Consider the following 23358-nt stretch of genomic DNA (forward strand, 5'->3'; position numbering starts at 1 on the left):
TTTACCATCGAAGTGCTTTTTAAAAAGTAATAAATAACGCATTAAATTTACATGGAATTTTCTCCTAGTCCTTGGATTTAAACACCAAACGCTTAATTCTTATTTAATTCTGAATACAAAGAAACATTCTTTTACTTGATTTTACAATATTTATTCTGAAACAAGTTATACTGAAAAGTCAAATGAACAGGGAACATCCCGGTTGCAACCAACATAGTCATTACAAAAAAAGTCATTCGATGCTCAAAGATGGATTTGCCTGTTAATTTCTGCTTTGTTAATTGTCACTAGATTTTGATGGTTAGAAACTTTGGTTGTGGTTAAAAATTTCCTAGATGATTGTGAATTAATTACCTCAAAACTAAGTACCACAGCATTTATTCTTCATTTGCGTATTTTTCTACCTACAGCGTTTCAAGGTGAAACAACAAAATAGAAGCTTAACATGGTATGGGATTATGTTTCTGGTGCTTTCTTTAGTGAGAATGTTCATCCAGCCTTTGGGAAGGAGCTACATGGATTTGGGACCTAAGGGGTTCATCTGGTCAGAGCATTGGTGAAAGCAGAAAAGAAGTAACGCTGGGAGTAGCCTCACCTCTGCCTCTAGCATGCCTTGCTAGTATCCGCGATTCCATTCACGCGTTCCTGAAGGTGTCCTGCCCTCCTCCTGGGGCCTCCAGGCCTCTGTCTGCCTCCTCTAAGCTCCACATCTGTCACCCGCTTTGCAAAGCCTTCACTGACTCCTAGACCAACCTGGGGACTTTGTCTGCCATGGCCCTGCTGAACTTGGACCGTTAGCACACTAATACCCTTGTGTACGCATTGCACTTCCTCAGAGACTATGAACAAGGCAGGGCCCACCACAGTGCCTGTCACAGATTAGTTAGTGGTGCAGTAAATACTTGCTGAGTCAATGGAATAATGGACAAACAAGGTCAAGAGAAGGTGTAGTTAGAGACACCCAGAGGCTACGGTCAGCTGTCAGGCAGCTGCACAGGGGCAGGAAAAGCACATTCCCTCCAAGCACTGAGCCTTCCCCAACAGCCAGGCGTGTTCCATCTTTGGCAAACACAAAAGGTGTCACTGCTGCATTAATCAAAGATAGAAGTCTGAACGTCCATCCTTCCCCTCTCGTCTCCTTCCCTTTCATCCTACCTGTGGCCTCTCGTCCACTCCTTTCCTTACCTCCCCCTGCTGGCTTCCTACTTCTCTGGTGCCCCTCTGTCATGTACCACCATGACTCCCCGCTGCTCCTTGTGTCTCGTCTCCTGTCCCATATCTGCATTCTCCAGGACGCTCTCCCATGTGTCCATAAACGCCAGCCCTGCGCCTCTCCCAAACACTTGGGGTCCATGTTCCCCTTTCTAGTTGTCCTTGTTAGTTACAAAAGTAAATCTCCATGAGGAGTCCCAAGATGTACCCCCACAGCCAATCTGCATGTGTACCTGGAGATAGATAGATGCATATCTGTTTGAATACACGTATGTATATGTATATATACATATGCAATTGATATTCACAAGTCCTGGTATAAAATTTCAATTTTTCTGGCTGCTATAAAATGTGCCAGTTTTAAAACTGTGCATTTGTTGCTTGCAAACTTATAAATATGTATAAACCCCATTATAAATAAATTGAGGCTGGCAGATGGCATTGTATCTGCCAGCAATAATCAAATGGAGTTATAAACGCTGATTAATCTTCCACTTTTAAATTCACAGCATGGACTCTGGGATCTACGACATGAAGTGTTATAAAAACATAATTATAGATCAGAGGGGTGGGAGGCCTTCAGTGGGAGACAGGTGAGGGTTGGTGACCCACACTTGTCAGTGATTCTCAAAGTGTAGGCTCCTGACAAGCAGCACCTGACAATCTATTTGAAATGCAAATTCACGGGCCCCCACTCCAAACATAATGAGTCAGAAATGCTGGAGGTGGGCTCCTGCAATCTGTGTGTGAACAAGCCCTCCAGGTGAGTCTGATGCCTGCCTTCTGAGCTACATCTGCTCATTGCAAACTTCTGTGTCTCTCTGCCCTCGGCCTCCCTGCTCAGGTGTGCACAGGACAAGTTGGAGTTTCCGCAGTGTGGTTGTGCCCTGAAGCAACCTTCAGCCAGTGATGGGCTTGGTGGACAGCATCCAGCTTCCCCCGCCACTCTGTAGGCTCAGCCCTGAGGTGCCTTCAGTGCTGTCTCCAGAGTTCCCCAGCGGCATCAGCTCCAGTCGCTCATACCACAGTAACTTGCTACATATAGCACTCTTTATCAGCTTCCTTCCCCTCCTTATTCCTGGGATAGGCCCCCAAATAAACTGCACACATGCAAATCCTGTCTCAAGATCCGAAGGACTCAAATAAAGACAGAGGAAATAGAAACATTTCCTCCTCCATCTGAGTGACTCCCAGCTTTCTGCATTTTATGATGGAGCATAAACACAAACCGGGGAGCAGAGAGCCCTTTGCCATTTTCCGTAGGGGTGAGCTTTCTGTATAGGCCTCAAAGGGCCTTAGGAAGCCTTGCGCTCTCCTCTTGATTCGGCCACTGGCCGTCACAACCCTCCAGAAAGTCATCTAGCTTCAGTTTTCTCATCTGAAGTATGGGGCCTTCCAGCTGGGTTAGTCTAGGAAGGCTCCCTTTCGGTTATCCTGTAGGAAGTGGTGACGGTTCTAAGTTTGCAATATGTTCCACTTCATCTTTCTTAGGACTCGCTTTACAAGTTCCATTGCAGAGCCAGATTCTCACCCTGAAACCTGGCACAAAGATTTGTCTGCATCCTACGATGACATGTTTGCAAATTTGCCACAATTCTGTTTCCCTTTCCAGTAAGGCTGTCACCCATTCCCAGAGAGGTATCTGTGGCTGGAATATAAACCACACCTGGGCCAGTGAGAGAGAAGGGGTGTACACGTTTGTGAATGATGAGTCACAGGAGAGAGCCGTTCTTCTGCCTTACACCTATGCACTGACCTACCTACTGCTGTCATGGTGCTCAGCCCTTCTGCACAGGTGACCATCCAAGGCTGGGAAAATCCAGTCACGTGCTTGAGCCCACGCCGCCCCGCGTGTGCCACAGCCCCGGCCGCCCCATGGCAGCCACTTGCCCCCTCCAGCAGGAAGTAAGTGGGCCACTGGTCTCCACACATACTAACAGATCCAGGACCCGATAAGGACCAGGACGAGAGTTTTAAACATTATCTTTAAAAAGAACCCACCCAAGCTTCCAATACTCCCTGAAAGAAACATTCCATTCAGGAGCCAGGGCCACCTTCGGGACCCAGGAAGGGGGAAGAGGCAGGAAAACACATGTCCACTGAGGCATGAGCGCTTGGGGCCTTTTGGGAGTCAAGGAGAAGTGTCCACTTCTCCTCTGAGCTTGCTCTTCTTTCTAAGCTGGCCCTCGACCTCCTCACAACGGCGTGTCCCTTTCTCACTTCGTTCTAAATTATTCATGACCTCACCTCCTCCACTGGGGGATCCTCAGGGATGCCATATGTACCTAATGGCCTTTGTCCACCCCCCGACAACAGCCAAGAAGATCTTAAGTCAAATAGTTGCTCAAATGACTTAGGGGTGGAAGCTGAGAAGGCGCCCAGTCATCTGGCCCCTCTAATATAAAAGGCCAAAAAAGTGCCAAGTTAAGCATCGCATTCTGCATTGGACTCATTTGAACACCTTGTTTATCAGACTGCCCACCTGATGCCACAGTGAGCAGTGCAAGCACAGCCTTGACAGCCGAGGGTCAAGGGTAGTTTAAGCCGGCAATGAACAGCCCCACAGGAGGCCCAGCAAGTTTCTAGGCAGGACTAGGATGTAATTTTAAGCACAACCTTAATTCATACAGGGTAATGGGCAAGGGGGGTCCCTGGGTGGCACAAATGATCCGCATTCAGCTACTAATCAAAAGACTGGCGATTTGAATTCACCCAGCAGTGCCACAGAAGAAAGGTCTGGCAATCTACAGCCGTAAAATTTAAAAATAAAACCGTTGCCATTGAGTGAATCCCGACTCGTGGCAACCCCATGTGTTACAGAGTAAACCTTCTCCATAGAGTTTTCTCGGCTGTGATCTTAACAGAAGGAGCCCTGGTGGCACAGTGGTTAAGTGCTCGGCTGCAAACTGAAAGGTTGGCGGTTTGAACCCACCATCTGCTCTGCAGGAGAAAGATGTGGCAGTCTGCTTCCATAAAGATTTACAGCCTTGGAAACCCTATGGGGGCAGTTCTACTCTGTCCTATAGCAGAATCGACTTGAGAGAAACGGGTTTTTAATCTTAAAGAAGCCGCTCACCAGGGCTTGCTTCCCCAGTAGTGCTAGGTGGGTTCAAACCACCAACCTTTAGGTATGTAGTTGAGCACTAACTATGTGCGCCCCCTAGAGAGCTTCCATAAGAGTACAGCCACTGAAAACCCTGTGGAGTGCAGTTCTACTCTGACACACATGGGGTCACCAGGAGTCAGAGTCGATTATGTTACTGCAATAATGCGAACTGGAGCCTCCTGCCGCTATAGCCAATTCTGAGACGGCGTGAGGTGAGCAGCAAGAGGTTCATTATATATCGATATATAGGAGACAGAGGGGAATAGATTCCTCCAAAAAACCCGTCTCCCCTAGTGGAGATCGGCTGAAGGCGTTTATGGGGACAGGATTATGGGTCTTAGAAGTTGTGTTAGTTCCCCCTTGAGGTGGTTCCGTCCCAGATGAGTTACTTTTTTCTTGGGGGTTATCTGGTGACATCCTGGTTTTCTTGCCCCAAGATGGGTGCTTTGTTCAGTTTGCATCCCTAGATCATTATCACTTGTTTTCCACCCTCCAGGGAGGAACATTGGTTAATCTTAAACCTTTAGTAGGGATTGCAACTGGAGGGAAAAACAAGATCATGACACAATGCGGCAGTTAGCAATGGGGAGTAAATAATAGTGAGCCGGACCTTTGCAGCCTCTACCAGTTAGACAGCAATGCGTGTTGTGGGCCTGGGAAGGGGTGTGGGTGGGGCCCCCAGGGCAGCTTAGGAAGAGCAGAGACGGGCCATTTTAAGAATGCTGGGCCCGGCCGCTTGTGCTCCCAGCAGACATGGAGGCCTGCGGTGCATAGCGAGATGGCCCCACGAGAGGGGCAACCGGGCCCCGGGCAGTCTCCGAGAGCCCAGGGTGAGCCGGCATGGCGATGCACAGCAAAGCCCAGCAGAGCCCCGGGAGTCAGAGCCCTGGAGCCCAGGGGCAGGTGCCACTCTGCCTGGTTGTTCAGCAGCCCCACCCAGGCAGACATGCAGTCCCATAAATCAGGGAAGAGGGGCCCAGGCTGGGCGGGGAGCAAGCCCCATCGCCTTTGTCTCTGCATTCTGAGCTCTGAGAACAGGGCTGGGCCAGCAGGAGCTCAGGAAACGCTGCTGAGTGAAGAGCTGAGCGTGGCTGCAGAGAGCAGACCCCGTGGCCTGGGAAAAGTTGCAGTGCCCACTGAGCCTCAGTTTCCCCATCTGTGAAGTGAGGAGTATAGTTATAGTCCATCACATGGGTGCTTGAAGAAAGAGATGAGCTGGCTTCTGTGAGCTCTACAGCATGTTCCAAAGGGAAGGGATGAGCAATTTGAAAATCGCTGCCATCTGCTGCGTTTGAAATCTGTTGAACGGCTAAAAAGGAGTGCCAATTTTCTCACTGGTACCATTTCATTGTAAGTAATCTTATAATCTGAGATTAGAAATACACATTTTGAATTAATATGGACAACAAAAACATTGACCCCCAATACTTTCAATTTTCTAAATTGATTCTCATGTGAAAGAATAGTATGTGTATAATAAATATACACACAGAGATCACCACTGAGATAAACAGTGACTTCAGAGGACGGAGTTACTAAAACTATGGATTTCCATTTCTAAAGTGCCTCAAGAGGATAAAGAAAGCAGGCCAGATCTCAAGGTGTTCATGGTTCTTAAAAGTTTCCCACTCTGCTCCTGCCCTTTGACATTTGCATTTTGGTCTTGCACAAGTGGAACGTGCAAGGATGTCAAAAAAAATCGTTTTATATACTTCTATCCAGGGTCCACTCACACGCGGGAGAATCACCCCTCCCTGGGAAGGCAACCCTTCGTATATGTCTGCCTCCTGCAGCCTGGTGCGCAGAGCAGTTCTGACGGCGGTCTACGTCACCATGACGCAGGAGCTTGTTTCCGAAGCGGCCCAGAACCCCCGTGTGGCTGCCACTGCTCCTGGATGACTTGGAGCCCAGGATCAGCTCTGGACCTGAAACCAGAGCCCTCGCAGGAAGCAGGAGGATAGCCTAGACTAGGGTCAGGGCTCTCCAGAGAGTTCCAATCCACTGCAGGATATTCTAGCAGATTGACTTCACTGCCGTCTTGGACTCACTGGGCCCTCTAAGGCAAGAAGCTCCAAAGAAGCCTACATATGAAGTCTTGGACCAGCCCAGCCCATCCGCTTCAACATCTCAACCCTACCCTTCTATCTCGACCGCCTCATCTGCCTGCCCACCTACACAGAGGCATCAGAACTCTGCAAGCTCCTTTAAATCTCACCCTAACTCCTCACTCTTAAAGCATCAGATTTACTATCATTCCCCTCTAACCCTGTTCAGAACATCTTTCTTTTCCACTAGTCAGGGGGAGAGGGATGCATGCCATGGGGTTTCACAAGGACCACAGTGAATGTTAGACCACTGCTCAGGGGTGCCCAAGATGGTATGAATTCACCCATCGTTTAGAAGACAACATCTTTCCAGTCATGTGGTGATCTCCACCTAGATAGGAGACAAAGGTATTAATATTGTCAACTTCCTAATACCAAGTGACCTCACCAGAAACGACTGTGTCTGACCTCAAAGGGGTTCAGGACAATCCGCTGCACGCAGAACGCGCCCTTGTGGTTGGGGACTCGTAAACTTGACTGTAGAGACAAGAAGACACTTCACCCATCAATCATTCTGTAAGCAGAACCCCAAATCGATTCCAAAAAAATCTCAAACTTTGTACCACGTTTCAGGCAAATGTAAAACCAGGGGTAACAGCAACAACACACGTGTCCCCAGGACCAAAGGCCGAGGAGATATAATTGCATCTGCCTTCAGCGCAGCTCTTACACATGCTTTTTTTCTTCCTTCTTCTTCTATAAGGGGTGGGGGGGGAGCAATTTTACTAGCAGCTACCACAAGCAGGAGAGTCTCTGGGTGGTGCAAACAGTTAATGCACTTGGCTGCTAACTGAAAGGTCGAAGATTCAATTCCACTCAGAGGTGCTTTGGAAGAAAGCCCTGGTGACTGACTTCTGAAAAATCATCCACTAAAAACCCTACGGAGCACAGTTCAACTCTCACACACATGGGGTCGCCATGAGTCAGAGTTGACATGACAGCAACTGGTTACCTCAAGCAGCTTGTCATTAACCAGTTGGCCAGAAGGAAGTATAAGCCAAGAATTTGCCCCAGCTATCCCTCTGCAGACACTCGTTTTGTCATTATACGGATAAGAACAGAGAAGTGTTTGTTAATCAAGGCCTTGATCAAAGAGGCTTATTTTGTGCCAGATTGGCAGTAAAACAAATCTCCCCAAGAAGCCCTTGACAACAAGTTCCGACATGTGGGGAAGTGTGACTGCGTTCCAGTTCTCAGCCCAACTGCAAGGAGCTAGAGTGATGCCCGCTGTTTCAAAAGCTGTGTGGGTCGCCCAGGATAGAAAACCCAGGGCCTGCAGTGGGGCAGCCATCAAGGAGGCTCAAGGAGGAGTCTAAGCTCCCATCCAGAAAACACAGCGGTGTTTCACAGAGGTTTATATGCAGAGCTGGACCTTTTGGGGCAGCATCTTGACTTACTCTATTTCAATTCAATTTTTATGATCTAACCCCTGCAGGGATGCTATGAATCGGAATTTACTCAAGGGCAATGGGTTCATCGTAACCACTGATTGCCTTCTGTTCGCTTCATACTGTGCTTATGGGGAAAAGCCACAGGTAACATTTTCCTAAGGGAATTCCCCAATGGCATGGGTCAGTTGAATTAAATTTTTGTCAGGATAATGACAGTCAAACTTACTGTTTTTTCATTAAAAACATACAGCACAGAACATTAATCTTATCTTTCTGAGTCTTAAAAAATATAAATATAGAGGAATAATTTGTACAGGATGTATAGGTATGTACACCTTTAATATGCATAAGAGAACTTGGAAAAGGTTTATTAAACTTGCCCTGTAAGGAAGCCTTCCCTTTGGGGTTTTGAATAAGACCCCAAGCCTCCAGGCACTGCCCTGTTTCCACGGCCCCGAGACGGATATGCCCAAAAGGCGTGAGTGTGTCACCTCGTGAGGTGCCGTGGAGCCAAGCGCAGAGCCGAGTGAGGCTGGACCAGTCACTGCTTCCTTTCCACGGGCTGCTGGAGGCAGAGCTCACTCCCAGCAGAGACAATGGGCACGCCGTTCTCCAGGTGGTGGTTGATGAGGTGGCCAATGCTGTCAAAGACCCTGTCCTTGGTGCGGATCTGTGAAGGAAGCCAGGGCAGGTTGAGAGTCCCGCAAGCAGAATAAGGAGATCACGCCTTGCCCCCTCCCGCATATGGAGGCAGCCAGACCCTCTGAGTCGGCCCTCAAGGCCCAGGGTCCAGGTAGGGGCATTCCCTGGTGCCCTGCAGCTCCCCACACTTAAACATGGCAGCTGCGAAGACCCCTGGCAGCTGAGTATGGATGGTCAAATCGGTCCATTCATCTGTCCGTCCCTCTGGGACCCAGCCCTGCGATGTCACAGGCACCTGCTTTGGGAGCTGCCTGAGTCCCTCCTACCGCGTCCCAAACCAGGAGCAGGGCCGAGAGACATGCCCACACCTTCAGGCACCCGGTGGGGCTCGGGAGCTTCCTCCCACTCACCTGCTAGCCTTCCCAGTCCCCTCCTCCCTGCCCTGCCGCTGGTGTTGCTGGCTGCCGTGGAGCTGAGCCGCCAATGACCCCCTGCACAACACAACTGAACGCTGCCCAGTCCTGCACCGTCGTCGTGAGGTGTAGCTAGATGGCTGTGGTCCATAGGGCCATAGGGTTTTCATTGGCTAATTTTCAGAAGTAGATCGCTAGGCTTTTCTTCCTCCCTGCCCAGCTACCACCCCAGAAACCTCTGTCCAGCCTCCTGCACTGCTGGGGGCTGCCGCGTTCTGCTCCCTCTCTTCTAGGCCTTTGCACAGCACCCCCTCACACCCACATGTGCTGCTCATCTCACCCACGTGCCACAGCTCCTACCCTATCCTCCCTGCTAACTCGCACCCCCAGGCCCCAATTTCCCGCCGCTTGCTTTAAATTAGCCAATAGTTCCTGAGTCCACGGAATAAAGTGTACTCCACCCTCAAACCCTATTAAAGGCTGAGCCCAGGTCCATTTGCTCTCTCTCTGATTCCCTCCTTCCTTCATCTGCACCCTTGTGAACTCTGTGTGCGGCCAGGACCTGTGAGGAATAAGCTGTCATGGTTATTGAAGCTGTTATGATTATTGAACGTAGAAGGGCAGCATTGTATCCAAAGAAACCCCTTATCCATTCAGCTGGTCCCACCAGCTGAGCCCCTCTGGGTGGCTGTGTTTCCTCCTGCAGCAGGCTCTCATTTACCTCTTCATATTTTTCTAATATCAACATGGCCTTTGCTCAAGGCAGGCTTCAGAAGAAGAGACTAAATGCTCAAAATGAGAACGCTCAGTGGGGCAAGGTTTGGAGTTTTAGGGACAGGAGCTGGCGGGAGAGGGAGGTGGAGAGAATGGGATGAGGCTTTACAAAGAAGAGAAAGCAACATCTCCACTCTTCAAGCAAGGCCACTGCGAACCCTCTGGTGTTGTACGTTGTAGAGAAATTATTTTTGGTTTGATTTTTGTAAACCATTCTTGTTTATGACTTCTTACCATTTTAAGGTCGTGTAGTACCATCAAGTGGGTAACTTATCACAACAGAAGGCTGTTCTCTCACAGTTCTGGAGGCTGGAAATCTGAAACCAAGGCCATGCTCTCTCTGAAGGCTCTAGGGGAAGATTCTTCCTTGCCTTTTCCAGCTTCTGGTATCCTCAGCCATTCCTTGGCTTATGGCCACATCGCTCCAGTTTCTGCCTCTGTCTTCACATGGCCTTCTCCGTTCTGTGTCTCTGTGCCTATTCTCTTTTTATAAGGCTGCTAGTCGTATTGGATTAGGGCTCACCCTACTCCCACATGACCTCATGTGAACTCATTACATCTGCAAAGATCCTACTTACAAACAAGGTCACGTTCACGGGTACCAGGAGTCAGGACTTGAACGGATCTTTTTGAGGGACAAAATTCAACCCATAATAGGTAGAGATTTACCAACATCCCACAGCAGCTTAATTAAAACACATCTCTTCCCTAGGCTGGGTAGAAGTGTGCATGCATAGCTCCCAGGGTGTGTGGCCAGCAGGACCACCACCAGCATTGGCAATGCACACCAGCCAAGAGCAAAGCCACAAAGATGCCTTATGACTCCTGCCGTAGAACCCTTCACACGGTGAGTTCCCTGCTCTTCTGGTTCCCCATCCTGGGTTCCTTGAATATTTATCTTAGTGAGTGTGTGTGTGTGTGTGTGTGTGTGTGTGTGTGTGTCTTCCCTTATTGTACTGTATTTTGTTTTTAGACCTCCTCAAATCTTTTGGGAGTCAGGCAGATGTGGGTAGATGCCTTCTTGTCTATTAACTGAGATGTCTTCAAGGGCTGGGTGGTGGAGAGACGGGAGATGGGAGGTGGGGCACAGCCTGGGCAGCAGGTAGCCTCTGTCCCATCTGGGGAATGGGGGGCTCTGGTGGTCTGCAGGGACTACAGGTGTGACTTCACGTTTCCCCCTCCTACCCGGCATGTCCCATGCTCATGGCCTGGCTGACTGGGGAAGGCAAGGGCACCTTCTCTGCCTAGGATACTGTCCAGATCCAGGGGGGACAGAGCAGCAGGCAGCTTTCTGGGTGCCGGTATCTAGGGGCACAAGAGTATCCCTGCCTGTCCAATGAGATGGACAAATCACCCTCACCAGAAGCCCTCACAGGAAGAGAATGGCAGGCGTCTGGAAGGTATGAGGGTGGGGTAGCACCCCCAAAAGAGTCACTGAAATGCCTTCTAGGAGGGAATTGATGGGGAGGAGATGCAGGGTTTGGGTTTTCATGAGGAGATTGTGCAGGTTTGGGCCGAGGCCACAGGTGGGACTGAGTGATGCCGCTGAGCTCTCATTGCCCGCCCGGATCTCACCGTTTCAGCCATCAACAGTGACCACACGGGCATGGACACTGGGTGAAGCCATGCCCCCCAGGAGCTGCCCAGAGCATCGGCACATCCTGAATTCGGCCGTAGTGGCTCTTTACCCGGATGGTCATCACCAGAGCCTGAGTGGTGGCAGAATGAAGTGGACAGAAGCCTCAAGCTCTTCCAGGGCATGGGAGAGTGATGAGGACATCTCAGGGTGAGCGTGGTGGAGCGAGGGCAGTGATCAAGGAGGCCAGAGGAGACCTGAGCTGCGGGCTTGGCTTTGCTTGACTTTACACAGTTCACTTCTCCACTGTGAGCCTCAGCTTCCTCACGGGAAATAGGAGCTGGCTGGACCAGGCCTTGGGAACTCTAACACCAGCAGTACCGGGCTTATCATGTCTTTTTTCCTAACTTTATGGAAAATACAACACCAATTGTTAATGTCAGCTATCACAGCCAATTCCATCTTTTAAAAAACAGATTTTTAGGAGCCCTTGGCGGTGCAAATGGTTAACACGCTCAGCTGCTAACCAAAAGGTTGGAGGCTCAAGTCCACACAGCGCCACCTCAGAAGAAACGCCTGCTGATCTACTTCTGAAAAATCGGCCATTGAAAGCCCTATGGAGCACAGTTCTACTCTGACACACATGGGGTTGCCATAAGTCAGGGTTGACTCAATGACAACTGGTTGCTTTACTTGTTCTTTAGGAATCCCCAAGTGGTACAAACAGTTAAGACGCTTGCATGCTAACAGAAAGTTGGCAGTTTGAGTCCACCCAGAGGTGCCTCAGAAGAAAGTCCTGGTGATCTACTTCTGAGACATCACAGCCCTAGAAAACTCTCTGGGGCACAGTTCTACTCCGACACACGTGGGGTAGCCATGAGTCGGAATCCACTCCGCGACAACCGTTTTTATGCAGCTGGATAGGATAGTGGTTTAGTAGTCTCTCCAAATGTAACTCTCATCCCAGGAAAACAACTCGAGCGCCTGTTAGACCCCAAAGCCCAGGGCTCCCAAGCCAGGCTTCTGCTCTGCCTGGCCTGTGGGCCCAGCCTACTTGGGAAGGGGTGCTCCTCTTCGTCCAGCCTCCAAAACCCCACTGGATGCATCGCTACTAAAGAAACCACAACGAAGTCCCGACTCAGCTGCTAAAGGGAATAGGCTGGGACCATCCAACTCATAGGGTCCCCGAAAGAGCCCGCCCCAGCAGAGGCTGTCAGCTTCCAAAGGCAATGCCCAGGCCACTCACACAGGGAGGGCCTGACCTCAGGACACTGACCGGGAAGACAGAACAAAACTCTAACCTGATACCTTCCTCAAACCCACAAACACAAGCAAATCTGACGACGAGAAGGAAGGAAAAGAGTGAAGTGAGCAGTCGACAGCAGTCAACTCTCCAGGGCAGCACTGTGCCTCTGGGGCAGGAGGGCAGGCAGGATGCTCACGGCTTTGGGCGGGAACAGTGAGCTCCCGACCACCAGGGGGAAACGGTGTTCTCTCATCGCCCTCTTGTGGCCGACAGAAGAATAGCAGGCGCTGTGCCCAGAGGGCACCGTTCAGAGATATGTGAGAGCAGGAAGGTTCCTTCAACATTATTGGGTGTTGCTTTCTTAAAATATTTTTTTTCCTAGCCATGGAACAACTCCGTCAAGCAAAAACCTATGTGGTTGCCCAGAATGGATAATGGAGGAACAAGGAGCTGCTGGGGTGGAAGGAATCAGGCCAGCAGCACCCCTGAGGAGCCCTGCCTTTCCCTGACGGGGCTTCAAAGGATCCGGCTGGGAGACCCTGCTTTCCACCCAAGACCCCAGTTCATAGGTAGATGACTGTGCCAAATGACTTGCCCAAGGCTGGAAGGTGACGATCGACTTGGCACTGTAACTTCTGTATATTCTCTGTATTGAATGATGTGACGTCTCAGTGACAAGGATGGAAACTAGCAGATCATCAGCACCCTCGGCTGAAGCCTTCGTGTGTTCTGCTCAGCAGGGAATTCTTCCCTATCCCTACCCTGCAAGGGTTGGCACAGTCTTGCTAGAGCTGCTTCCACAGCCAGGTTTCAGCACAGGACCCTGCATAGCCTGGGTCAAGCACCTTGACCTTCCTTAGAGGGTCCCAGAGCAGGGCCGAGAAACTGCATTCATCACAAGTTTCAGGTGATGTTGAGACTGCTGGTCGAGGGACCCCCTCTGAGAACCTCTGGGCTAGAACAGCCGAGCTCGAAGCTCTGTGGATCTGTGTTTCCTGGAACGTAACACTGCCTTCCCAGTTCATCCGGTGGATCTGATTTGTGTTATTCCCCAGAACGTAACACTACCTTCCCAGCTCATCCAGACCACACCCCCTCCACTATCCAAACAGAAACAAAGCCCACCCACCCCAGTGGTCCACTGATAGATAAAAGAGCTGATGCCCCCAAGCCTGTCACCCTGGGACCCATCACCACCCCAGTGCACCAGCATGTCCCGGGCAGGACGCAGGCATTTCAGGTGAACCTTGGTCCATATCATGGAGTTCTGCCCAGGACCCCTGGTGGAAGCAGTCCAATGTAGTGCAGGAGCCCAGAAGGCGGCTCAGAGCTCGGTCCAGCCATGCCTCTTCTCAGTGGCACCCCTGGGGTAAATTTCTTGTCCTCTCTGAGCTTCCATTTCCCACCTGTAGAATGGCTGCCTCCATCATCCTACTGCATAAAATCGTGAAAACTAAATGACCAACACACGCGAAGCATTTAGTACAAGGCATGTTGTCGTTGTTGCTGTAAGCTGCTGCCCAGTGCCCCCACGCACAGTCACGGCGACCCCATGCACAACAGAACAAAATTCTGCCCAGCCCTGCTCCGTCCTCATGATCGGTTGCAATCAGACCATTGTGATCCATAGGGTTTTCGTTGGCTGATTTTTCAGAAGTAGATTCCCAGGCCTTCCTTCCTAGTCTGTCTTAGTCTGGAAGCTCCCCCTGAAACCTGTTCAGCATCACAGCAACATGTAAGCCTCCATTGACGGATGAAAATGCAGTGGCCGAGAATCGGACCCAGGTCTCCCACATGGAAGGCAAGAATTCAACCACTAAACCACCATGCAGCCACAGCACAGGGCATGGCCCCTAGTAAATGTTAGCCATTCGAGTTATTTTTACCATGCTGAGGAGTTAAACTCACCCTATAGGCAATGGGTGTCACCGAAAGACCTTAAGCAGAGGAGTGCCATTACAAGAGCTTCTGCTGGCAGTAGGTGGCGGGGTGGGGGGCGCAGTCCAGGACAGGGGATTGGGTTGGCATTGACAGTCTGGGAGGTGGGGGAGAAAGGGTGTCTTTCAGGGATATTTAGGAGACTTTGGTCGATATCTGAGTGTGAGAGACTGAGAAGGGAGGTGATCAGGTGACTGAGGTGTGGTGATTGGGGACTGTGGTATCAGGCACTGAGGGACGGAACCCAGGATGAGCAGCGGGGCAAAGAGCAAGGGGAGGCTCATCTTGTTTTACATATGGCAGGTGTGAGCTGCCTAGAAACGTTCCAGTGGAGTTGCCCTGTAGGCAGCTGGAAATCCTGTGTAAAGGTTTGTGTTAACGAGTACTCTCAGTCAGTGACAAAGTCATCGTATGGGGTGTGTTACAGGGTCACACTGGAATGGTCCCGTCTCCTGATTGAAAGTCTGCTCCCAAAGGAACCCACTGCTCTCTCAGAGTGGCAACCCTTTGTCTACTTCCTCAACTCCAGTGGGATTTGAGGGATGTGCTGGGAGACCTCCACCCAAAGGCTCATGCCTGACTCCAACCTAACCCAGGCAGGATGAGATCAACCCCAGCCACACTGCCCATACAGCACCCTGGTTTGAAATTAAGGTGTGGTCCAGGTCCTTCTGACCTGATGACTCGGCCTCAACCCTTGACCCACACCTGCCCCCCAGGCTGCTCCACCAAGAATCACCCTTGGGCTCTTGTACACTGTTGCTTACATCCCTCTCATCACCCCCTTCACCCCACAGGAGCACTCATTTTCTGCCCAAATAATCCAGCTTCCCTTCTGATTGATCCCCAGAGCCCGATCTTGAACTCTCACCCAGGGTCCTGGATTGCTTTCTCCCTCCCTCTTCTAGTCAGCAGTTTCCCTGACCTCACGGCTCCAGCCTGCCTTGTGGGGACTGATGAGGATAAGGAAGGAGACTGCTGGGCTCACTGGGCACCTTAGCTCAGCCTCTCCCCACCTCTCTCCCTTCCCAGACCCAAGGTATGAGAAGCCTCCAATCATTTCCAGTTTGTCCAAGAGTTTCTGACAATAGAAAGGGGAAAAAAGCGGAGAGCCATCACTGGTAGCCAGAAAGAAAGCCATCAGAAAGGGTTACCAGTCAGAGCTTTAGAGAAGAGCAGGAGAGCTGTGGCCTCACAAGCTCCCAGCCCCCTGGGACAGGACTCACTAACCCTGGCCATCTGTGTCCTTACAGAGAAAAGGAGGGAAGGCTCCTTACAAATGAATCAGTAGGGAGATGCTGGAATTCACCTGTGTGTTTTTATTTCTTTAATTTTGCTAAATTTTAAACTCTTTGACAGAAAATAATCAAAGATGGGTGAACAGCTGTTGTTTATGCCAGGAAACAATTCTGTTTTGGTAGGAAAAGCATAAGCATCGGTAAAAGAATTCTGATTTAAAATGTTAGATGAGGATGGGCATTGTCCTATCCCACCTTCCCCCATCCCAGGAAAACAACAGCAAAGGAATACATTTGAGAAACAAAGAGAAGGAGGGGAATCGCCAGAGAATATGTTACCTCGACACACTGTTGGCTAACAGAAAAGATGGAAGCCTGTTGAGAGAGAAAAGAGAGCAGTGAAGAGGGACAGCCTAGAATGCCGGGAAAGAAGCTGCAGCTTAGGAGTGATCTGCCCAACAGTGGAGGGAGAGGGGGTGGAGAGCAGTTAGGCTGCTTGGAAGACGTCTCCTGAGGGCTGGAGCCCCTGACTCCCAATGGCACCCCTCCTTCCCCTGTGCCTCCGTAGAGCCAAATTAGCATTTTACCTCCAGGGAAGAAGTGAGAAAACTTTTCTACAAAGAAATTAAACAAGCTGTCTGGGGAGATTTAAGGCCACAGGAGGGGATGGTAACCCCAAGTAAAGTACTCTTGGGAGGCAGCCATCCTAAAAGTCCAAGCACCTCCCCCTCTCACCTAAAGTCTAACCTGTGAGACAACACTCACCGATATCCCCACCTACTCCACAGTCACGCATAGTCTCGGTCAGCCTTCCTTGTGATGCAGGGGACAGACTAGAGGGAGGAGATCTCCCATATGACATGGAGGAGGCCACCCCAAGGAAAATTAACTCAGCTCCTGTTCTTAAATACCACAGGCAGTGAAGGGGGCCAGGCCTCCTGAGAACACCTGCACCATGAAGAAGATCATGCTGAGCAAACAAAGCACTTGACCCCAGAAGATAGACAATTTGAGGAACTAGATGCATGAAAATTAAACAATCAGAGGACAAGAAAGACTTTAGAACTAAATACTTTGTTAGGCTAGGGTCCGACAAATCAGTTCTGACTCAAAGCTACCCTATGTACAAGAGAACGAAGGACTGCTCTAAGATATCCTCACAATTGGCTGCTACGCTGGAGATAATTGTTGCAGCCACTGTGCCAATCCATCTCATTGAGGGTCTTCCTCTTTTTTGCTGACTCTCTACCAAGCATGATGTCCTTCTCCAGGGACTGGTCCCTCCTGATAACATGTCCAAAGTACGTGAGACAAAGTCTCGTCATCCTCGCTTCCATGGAGCATTCTGTCTGTACTTCTTCCAAGACAGATTTGCTCTTTCTTCTGGTAGTCCATGGTATATTCAATATTCTTTGCCAACACCATAACTCAAAAGCATCAATTCTTCTTCAGTCTTCCTCATTCATTGTTCAGCTTTCACATGCATATGAGGTGACTAAAAATACCATGGCAAGCCACACCTTAGTCAGGCACACCCTGGTCCTCAAAGTGACATCTTTGCTTTTCAACACTTTAACGAGGTCTTTTGCAGCAGATTTGCCCAATGCAATGCATCTTTTGACTTCTTGACAGCCGCTTCCATGGGTGTTGATTATGGATCCAAGTAGAATGAAATTCTTGACAACTTCAATCTTTTCTCCATTTATCATGATGTTGCTTATTGGTCCAATTGTTAGGATTTTTGTTTTCTTTATACTGAGGGGTAATCAATACAGAAGGCTGTGGTCTTTGATCTTCATCAGCAAGTGCTTCAAGTCCTCTTCACTTTCAGCAAGCAAGGTTGTGTCATCTGCATATCGCAGGTTGTTAATGAGTCTTCCTCCAATCCTGATTGCCCATTCTTCTTCATATAGTCCAGCTTCTCGGATTATTTGCTCAGCATACAGATTGAACAGGTATGGTGGAAGGATACAACCCTGACGCATACCTTTCTTGATTTTAAACCACTCGGTCTCCTCTTGTTCAATTCAACTGCCTCTTGTTCTATGCACAGGTTCCTCGTGAGCACAATTAAGTGTTCTGGAATTCCCATTCTTCACAAACCTATCCATAATTTCTTATGATCCACACAGTTGAATGCATTTGCATAGTCAATAAAACACAGGTAAACATCTTTCTGGTATTCTCTGCTTTCTGCTAGGATCCATCTGACATCGACAATGATATCCCTGGTTCCACGTCCTCTTCTGAATCCTGCTTGAATTTCTGGCAGTTCCATGTTGATGTATTGCTGCAACTGTTTTTTAATTATCTTCAGCAAAATTTTATTTGCAGGTGATATTAATGATAGTGTTTGATAATTTCCACATTCTGTTGGATCACCTTTCTTTGGAATTCATACAAATACGGATCTCTTCCAGTTGGCCAGGTAGCTGTCTCCCCAATTTCTTGTCATAGGCAGAGTGAGCACTTCCAAACGTGCATCTGTTTGTTGAAACATCTCATTTGGTATTCCATCAATTCCTGAACCCTTGTTTTTCGCCAATGTCTTCAGTGCAGCTTGGACTTCTTTCTTCAATACCATCAGTTCTTGATTGTATGCTACCTCCTGAAAAAGTCAAATGTCGATCAATTCTTTTTGGTACAGTGACTGTGTATTCCCTCCATCTTCTTTTGATGCTTCCTGGGTCGTTCAATATTTTGCCTATAGAATCCTTCGATATTGCAACTCTAGGTTTGAATTTTTCTTCAGTTCTTTCAGCTTGAGAAATGCAGAGCATGTTCTTCCCTTTTGTTTTCTAACTCCAGGTCTTTGCACATTTCATCATAATACTTTACTTTGTTTTCTCAAGCTGCCCTTTGAAATCTTCTGTTCAGCTCTTTTACTTCATCATTTCTTCCATTCGCTTTAGCTGCTCTACATTCAAGAGCAAGTTTCAGTGTCTCTTCTGGCATCCATTTTGGTCGTTCCTATCTTTCCTGTCTTTTTAAAGACCTTTTGCTTTCTTCATGTATGATGTCCTTGATGTCATCCCACAACTCTTTGGTTATTAGTGTTCAATGCATCAGATCTGTTCTTGAGATGCTCTCTAAATTCAGGTGGGGTATACTCAAGGTTGTACCCTGGCTCTTGTGCAAATACTCCATGTGCTTCCTCACCTTTCTCAGCCTCCCTTGCAGTTCTGTTGGGACTACTGGTCCATGAGGGGGAGTGACATGTGTCCCTTCCCCTGTGAGGCAGTTGAGACTAGTTACATCCTCCACAACTCTCTTCTCCTTTAACAATTGTCTCAGAACCCATGTGTTGATGCCCCATCACCTCTGATTACTCGGGTGTACATTTCCTACAAACAAGATGGAAATGCCTATATCGCTGAGTCACCCATAGACCAGAGAGGCCTGAAGAGTCTCCTGACACACACAGGACTTGGCATGTGTGGGAAGTGAAGTTTTGCTGGTTAAACTACTGAGAATTCACATTTCATTTGTTATGCAGCACACCCTATATGACTGATACAAAAGGGAACTTAAAAAATTACAGGGCTTTATTAAGTGGTGGGGTTAGGGGGCGTTTTGTTTTCTTAATTATTGTCTGAATAGAATAAAAAGCTAGTAAAGGTGGATGTGTTGAGGGATGTTGTTTTGTATTTTATGAATGCAAAAGCCCCAGTGGGTGCTCTCAAATATGCTATAACCTGAGACTATGTTAACCAAGCCCACGGGAACTGGGCTCTTTGGCCAGGGAGCCAGAGCCCCAGGCCAGCCCCTCGAATGGCAGCAGCTTATTCAAGTATAAGTCCAGGGCCCACCTCACTTTGCTGGTCCTTCAAGGCCAAACAGATGAATCCACAGCAAATGATCAGGGAATACTTATAGACACAAGAAAGTTGACTAAATGAATCTGAAGATGTTGTAAAGGAAAAATAAACATGTATGGTTGAGACTCCATCCCTGAGGCTGCTCCTACAGACCCAGCCTATTTCCTACTGTTGTGTCAGGGTTGGTGCTTCCAGCACCCAGCAACAAGGCCCTGAAGCCTGCCAGCCACTCTCAGTGATCTCAGGGCCCCTCACCCTGAGCACTCAATGGGAAGGCACACAGGTGGTATATTCTCAAGTAAATTTAGACTCAGAACTGTTTCATATCCTTGTTTCTCTGAGTAATCTGTTCTGCTAAGTGCTCCCCTTTACAGTCTGGGACCAATCAGTTACCACAAAGTCAGATGAATGAATATGGAAAAGAACGTGTTCATAGTTTGTTCTGGTGCATTCACAATAAGGAAGCAACATTACATTTTGACTAAGTCTTTCATTTCTAGCTTCTTTTTTGGCTAAAGATGTCCTCAATAGAATCAATTAAACTAGATAATCAGATCCAGCCAAAAGTCCCGCAGAAGAACAGTTATTAGTATGTTGACTTACAAATTTTCTCAACAGTACTACACATTTCTTCCCCAAAATGGAAATTGTATGGGCAGCACAGCTTTGGCTTCTGGCTTGCTTGCATAAGCATAGTTGACATAGCTGCATTTAACCAGTTGCCATGGAGTCGATTCCAACACATTCAATCCCACGTGTGTCAGAGTAGAACTGCACGCCACAGGGTTTTCAGTGGCTAACTTTTCAGAAGTTGATCACCAGGCCTTTATTCTGAGGCACCTCTGGGTGGACTTGAATCAACAACCTTTTGGTTATCAGCCAAGCACATTAACTATACCGCTCAGGGACTCTGTAACCACATTAGCACAATTTCATTTCCTCCTGATGGTCTACGTTATCTTGATATTTCTTCTTGAATGTATAATAAATATATTATTATCAGTGCATATTTTTTATTATTATTCTTTGGTCTATAAGGACTAAGTGAACAAAAATATCAAGATGTCATATTTAGCTAAATTTAACTTTTCATTTTTTTAATTACCTAAAATTTTCAACCAAGATATATTCTCAGAGAATTGTGTAGATACTTTTTCTCCTATTTTTTTTTTTCCGGGTAACAACAACCGAACTATTAGCCAGCAGATTCCAATGGAAAGAACTTTGGACTAATTCCATTTAGAAAACCTTGTTTGTGGCTCCCCATCTGCCAATAGCATGTGACCTTTAACAACCCACTTCACCTTCTTGGACTCTCGTTTCCTAACCTGGAAAAGCCTGGAGTTGAGCTATGCATTCATTCATCTGGTATTTGTTGAACTGAACACCTACTATGTGCCAGGCACTATTCTAAGTGCTGAGGATACAGCAATGAACAAAATTGCCACCCTCTTATAGACTATGGAAACCCCAGTGGTGTAGTGGTTAAGGGCTATGACTGCTGGCCAAAAGGTTGGCAGTTCAAATCCACCAGGCGCTCCTTGGAAACCCTATGGGGAAGTTCTACTCTGTCCAATAGGGTCACTACAGGATCGACTCGATGAGTCGGGATCGGCTCGATGGCAACAGGTTTGGTTTTTGGTTTTGTAGACTATAGCCTAGTGGAAGGAGCTAAATCATAAACAACTTAACAAATGTAGGAATTCACATTTGTGACAAGTGCTGTAAAGTAAAAATAAACCAAGGTAAAGAAATAAGGGTGTCTGGGGATTTTCTATTCAAGATAAAATGGGGAAGGCTTCTGGGACAAGGTGACATACAGAGTTAGCCTAGCTGATTCTAAGAGGGGAGTAGAACCGTATAATCTTCATATCCAAACCACAAGAGGGCAGTGCAAGCAAAGGCAGCTAAGACAGCTAAGGCCTATTTCACTACGACGGACACTAAAAAACTTCCCTCCTAAATAAAATATTAGGTACCAAGTCCAACAATGTATTAAACAAAAAATATGTCAAGATCAAGTAGGACTTCTACCAGGAAGACAAGATCAGAAAACTATCCATGTAATTCTCCATCTTAATGGATTTAAGGTCAGAATTACATTTTCTCAAAAGATACTGGAAAAGCATCTGATAAAGTTTAATACTGGCATGTGATCAAAATAATTAGGTAATTAGTATGTATAAGTTTCATGAGATCAAAGATTTTCTTTTTAAACTGGTTCACTGATGTATCCCAGGTATCTAAATACAAATGCCTACATTTAATTTGCAGTTCTCTAAGGGCTAGTGATCGTGAGCAACAAATGCCTACATTTACTAGACATTCGCTACATATTTGTTGAATGAATGAATGAAGTCCTTTGGACTGGTAAACCATCTACCAAAAACCTACCACAAACACCATTCTTAATTGAAAAAAGCCTCAAAAATATTCCCTTTCAAGTTGGGAACCAGGCAAGGGCAACCTCTCCTGATCAGAACACGAAGGTGATTCTAGTCAGCATGGTGTTGTGGGGCAGTCCTGATTTAATGGTAGAATTCTCACCCTCCATGCTGGAGACGTGGGCTGGGCTTGATTACCAGTCAATGCACCTCATGCACAGCCACCACCTGTCAGTTAGTGGAGGCTTGTGTGTTGCTATGACGCTTAACAGACTTCAGTGGAGCTTCCAAACTAAGATGGACTAAGAAGAAAAGCCTGGTGATCAACTTTCAAAAATTAGCCAATGAAGATGGATCACAACAGTCCGATCCTTTCATGCATGGGATCCCATGAGTTGGGGCCAACTTGGCAGCAGCTAACAACAAGTCAACACAGTGGGGCAAGAACAGGGGTTAGAAGGCAACACTGTCTCTATTTGCAAGGGCATGATCACTGTTCCAGTAAAACTACTGAAATCCACTGTTCGGAAAGCTTCCTGGTAACAAAGTTTCTGGGTATAAACATCACACTATATTCCTCTCCTCACAGCAATACTTGTTGAGAAAAAAGTAACCAAAAGCAACATACCACTTACAACAGGGACCAAATCTAGACACTGTTGGAAAATTGTATGAAATTACCTAACAAAGAAAACAGAAAACCTTTCTGGAGAAAAATTTTTGAACTCCATCAAAGACCTTCAAAACTAAAAGAAGAGAGATTTATGCCATGTTCATGAATGTAGTGATTTAATGTTTTAAATGTCACTTCTCCCCCAAATTAATCTAAAAATTCATTGCAAGTCCAATCAAAATCTCAGCATGTATTTTTGTAACTTGACAAACTCACTCTATAATTTATAGAAGAATAAAGGTCTGAGAGTAGCTTTAGAAAAGTTTAGAAATTAATTAAGTTTGATTAATTTAGAAATTAATTAGTTTAACTTAATTAATTTCTAAATTAGTTTAGAGAAGGAGAATGAAGAGGAAGGACTCACATCTCCAGATAGTAAGACAATTTCAAAGACATGGTAATTAAAACAGTATGTTACTTGTGTGAGGAATAAACAGTCATAGCAAAAGAACAGGATAGAGCAAGAGTCCAGAAACAGACCCATGACACAAGAAAATTTAGTATGTAATAGAAGAAACTTCACAGTGTCAGAGAAAAGATTAATTATTTGGTAAATCATGACAGAGGAATTGGCTTACTAAATGGAAATTTAAAAATTGTTGGGTTCTAGTTCAAAATTCAAAAAAATGCAAAAACTCCACTCCTGAGTACTCAGTGTGTTTCTCAGGTATGCAGAAAATATGCAGGAGGGTTTGTAGTGGTTTTAGTGTCCTTCACTAGAGATACGTGAACTGTGTACAAGATGGAATTCCAGGCCTTCCACAAAGTAATGGTTCAATACACAGAAAGTAACTTAATAGATCTCAAAAACATGTACCAAGTGAAAAAAGGGAAAAGCCAAA

General features: G+C 47.3%; 1 protein-coding gene across 1 annotated transcript in view; it reads right to left on the reverse strand.

Moving 5' to 3' along the window:
* Positions 1-8355: 8355 nt before the first annotated feature.
* The window catches only part of SHC3 (SHC adaptor protein 3), a 255705-nt gene continuing 240702 nt past the window's right edge, over positions 8356-23358 (reverse strand). The window contains exon 12 of the mRNA XM_004384231.1: positions 8356-8484. Within this exon, the coding sequence (XP_004384288.1) occupies positions 8356-8484 (129 nt within the window). The remainder of the gene's footprint in view (positions 8485-23358) is intronic.

Source organism: Trichechus manatus, unplaced genomic scaffold (assembly GCF_000243295.1).
Source record: "Trichechus manatus latirostris isolate Lorelei unplaced genomic scaffold, TriManLat1.0 scaffold00120, whole genome shotgun sequence".
NCBI lineage: Eukaryota > Metazoa > Chordata > Mammalia > Sirenia > Trichechidae > Trichechus > Trichechus manatus.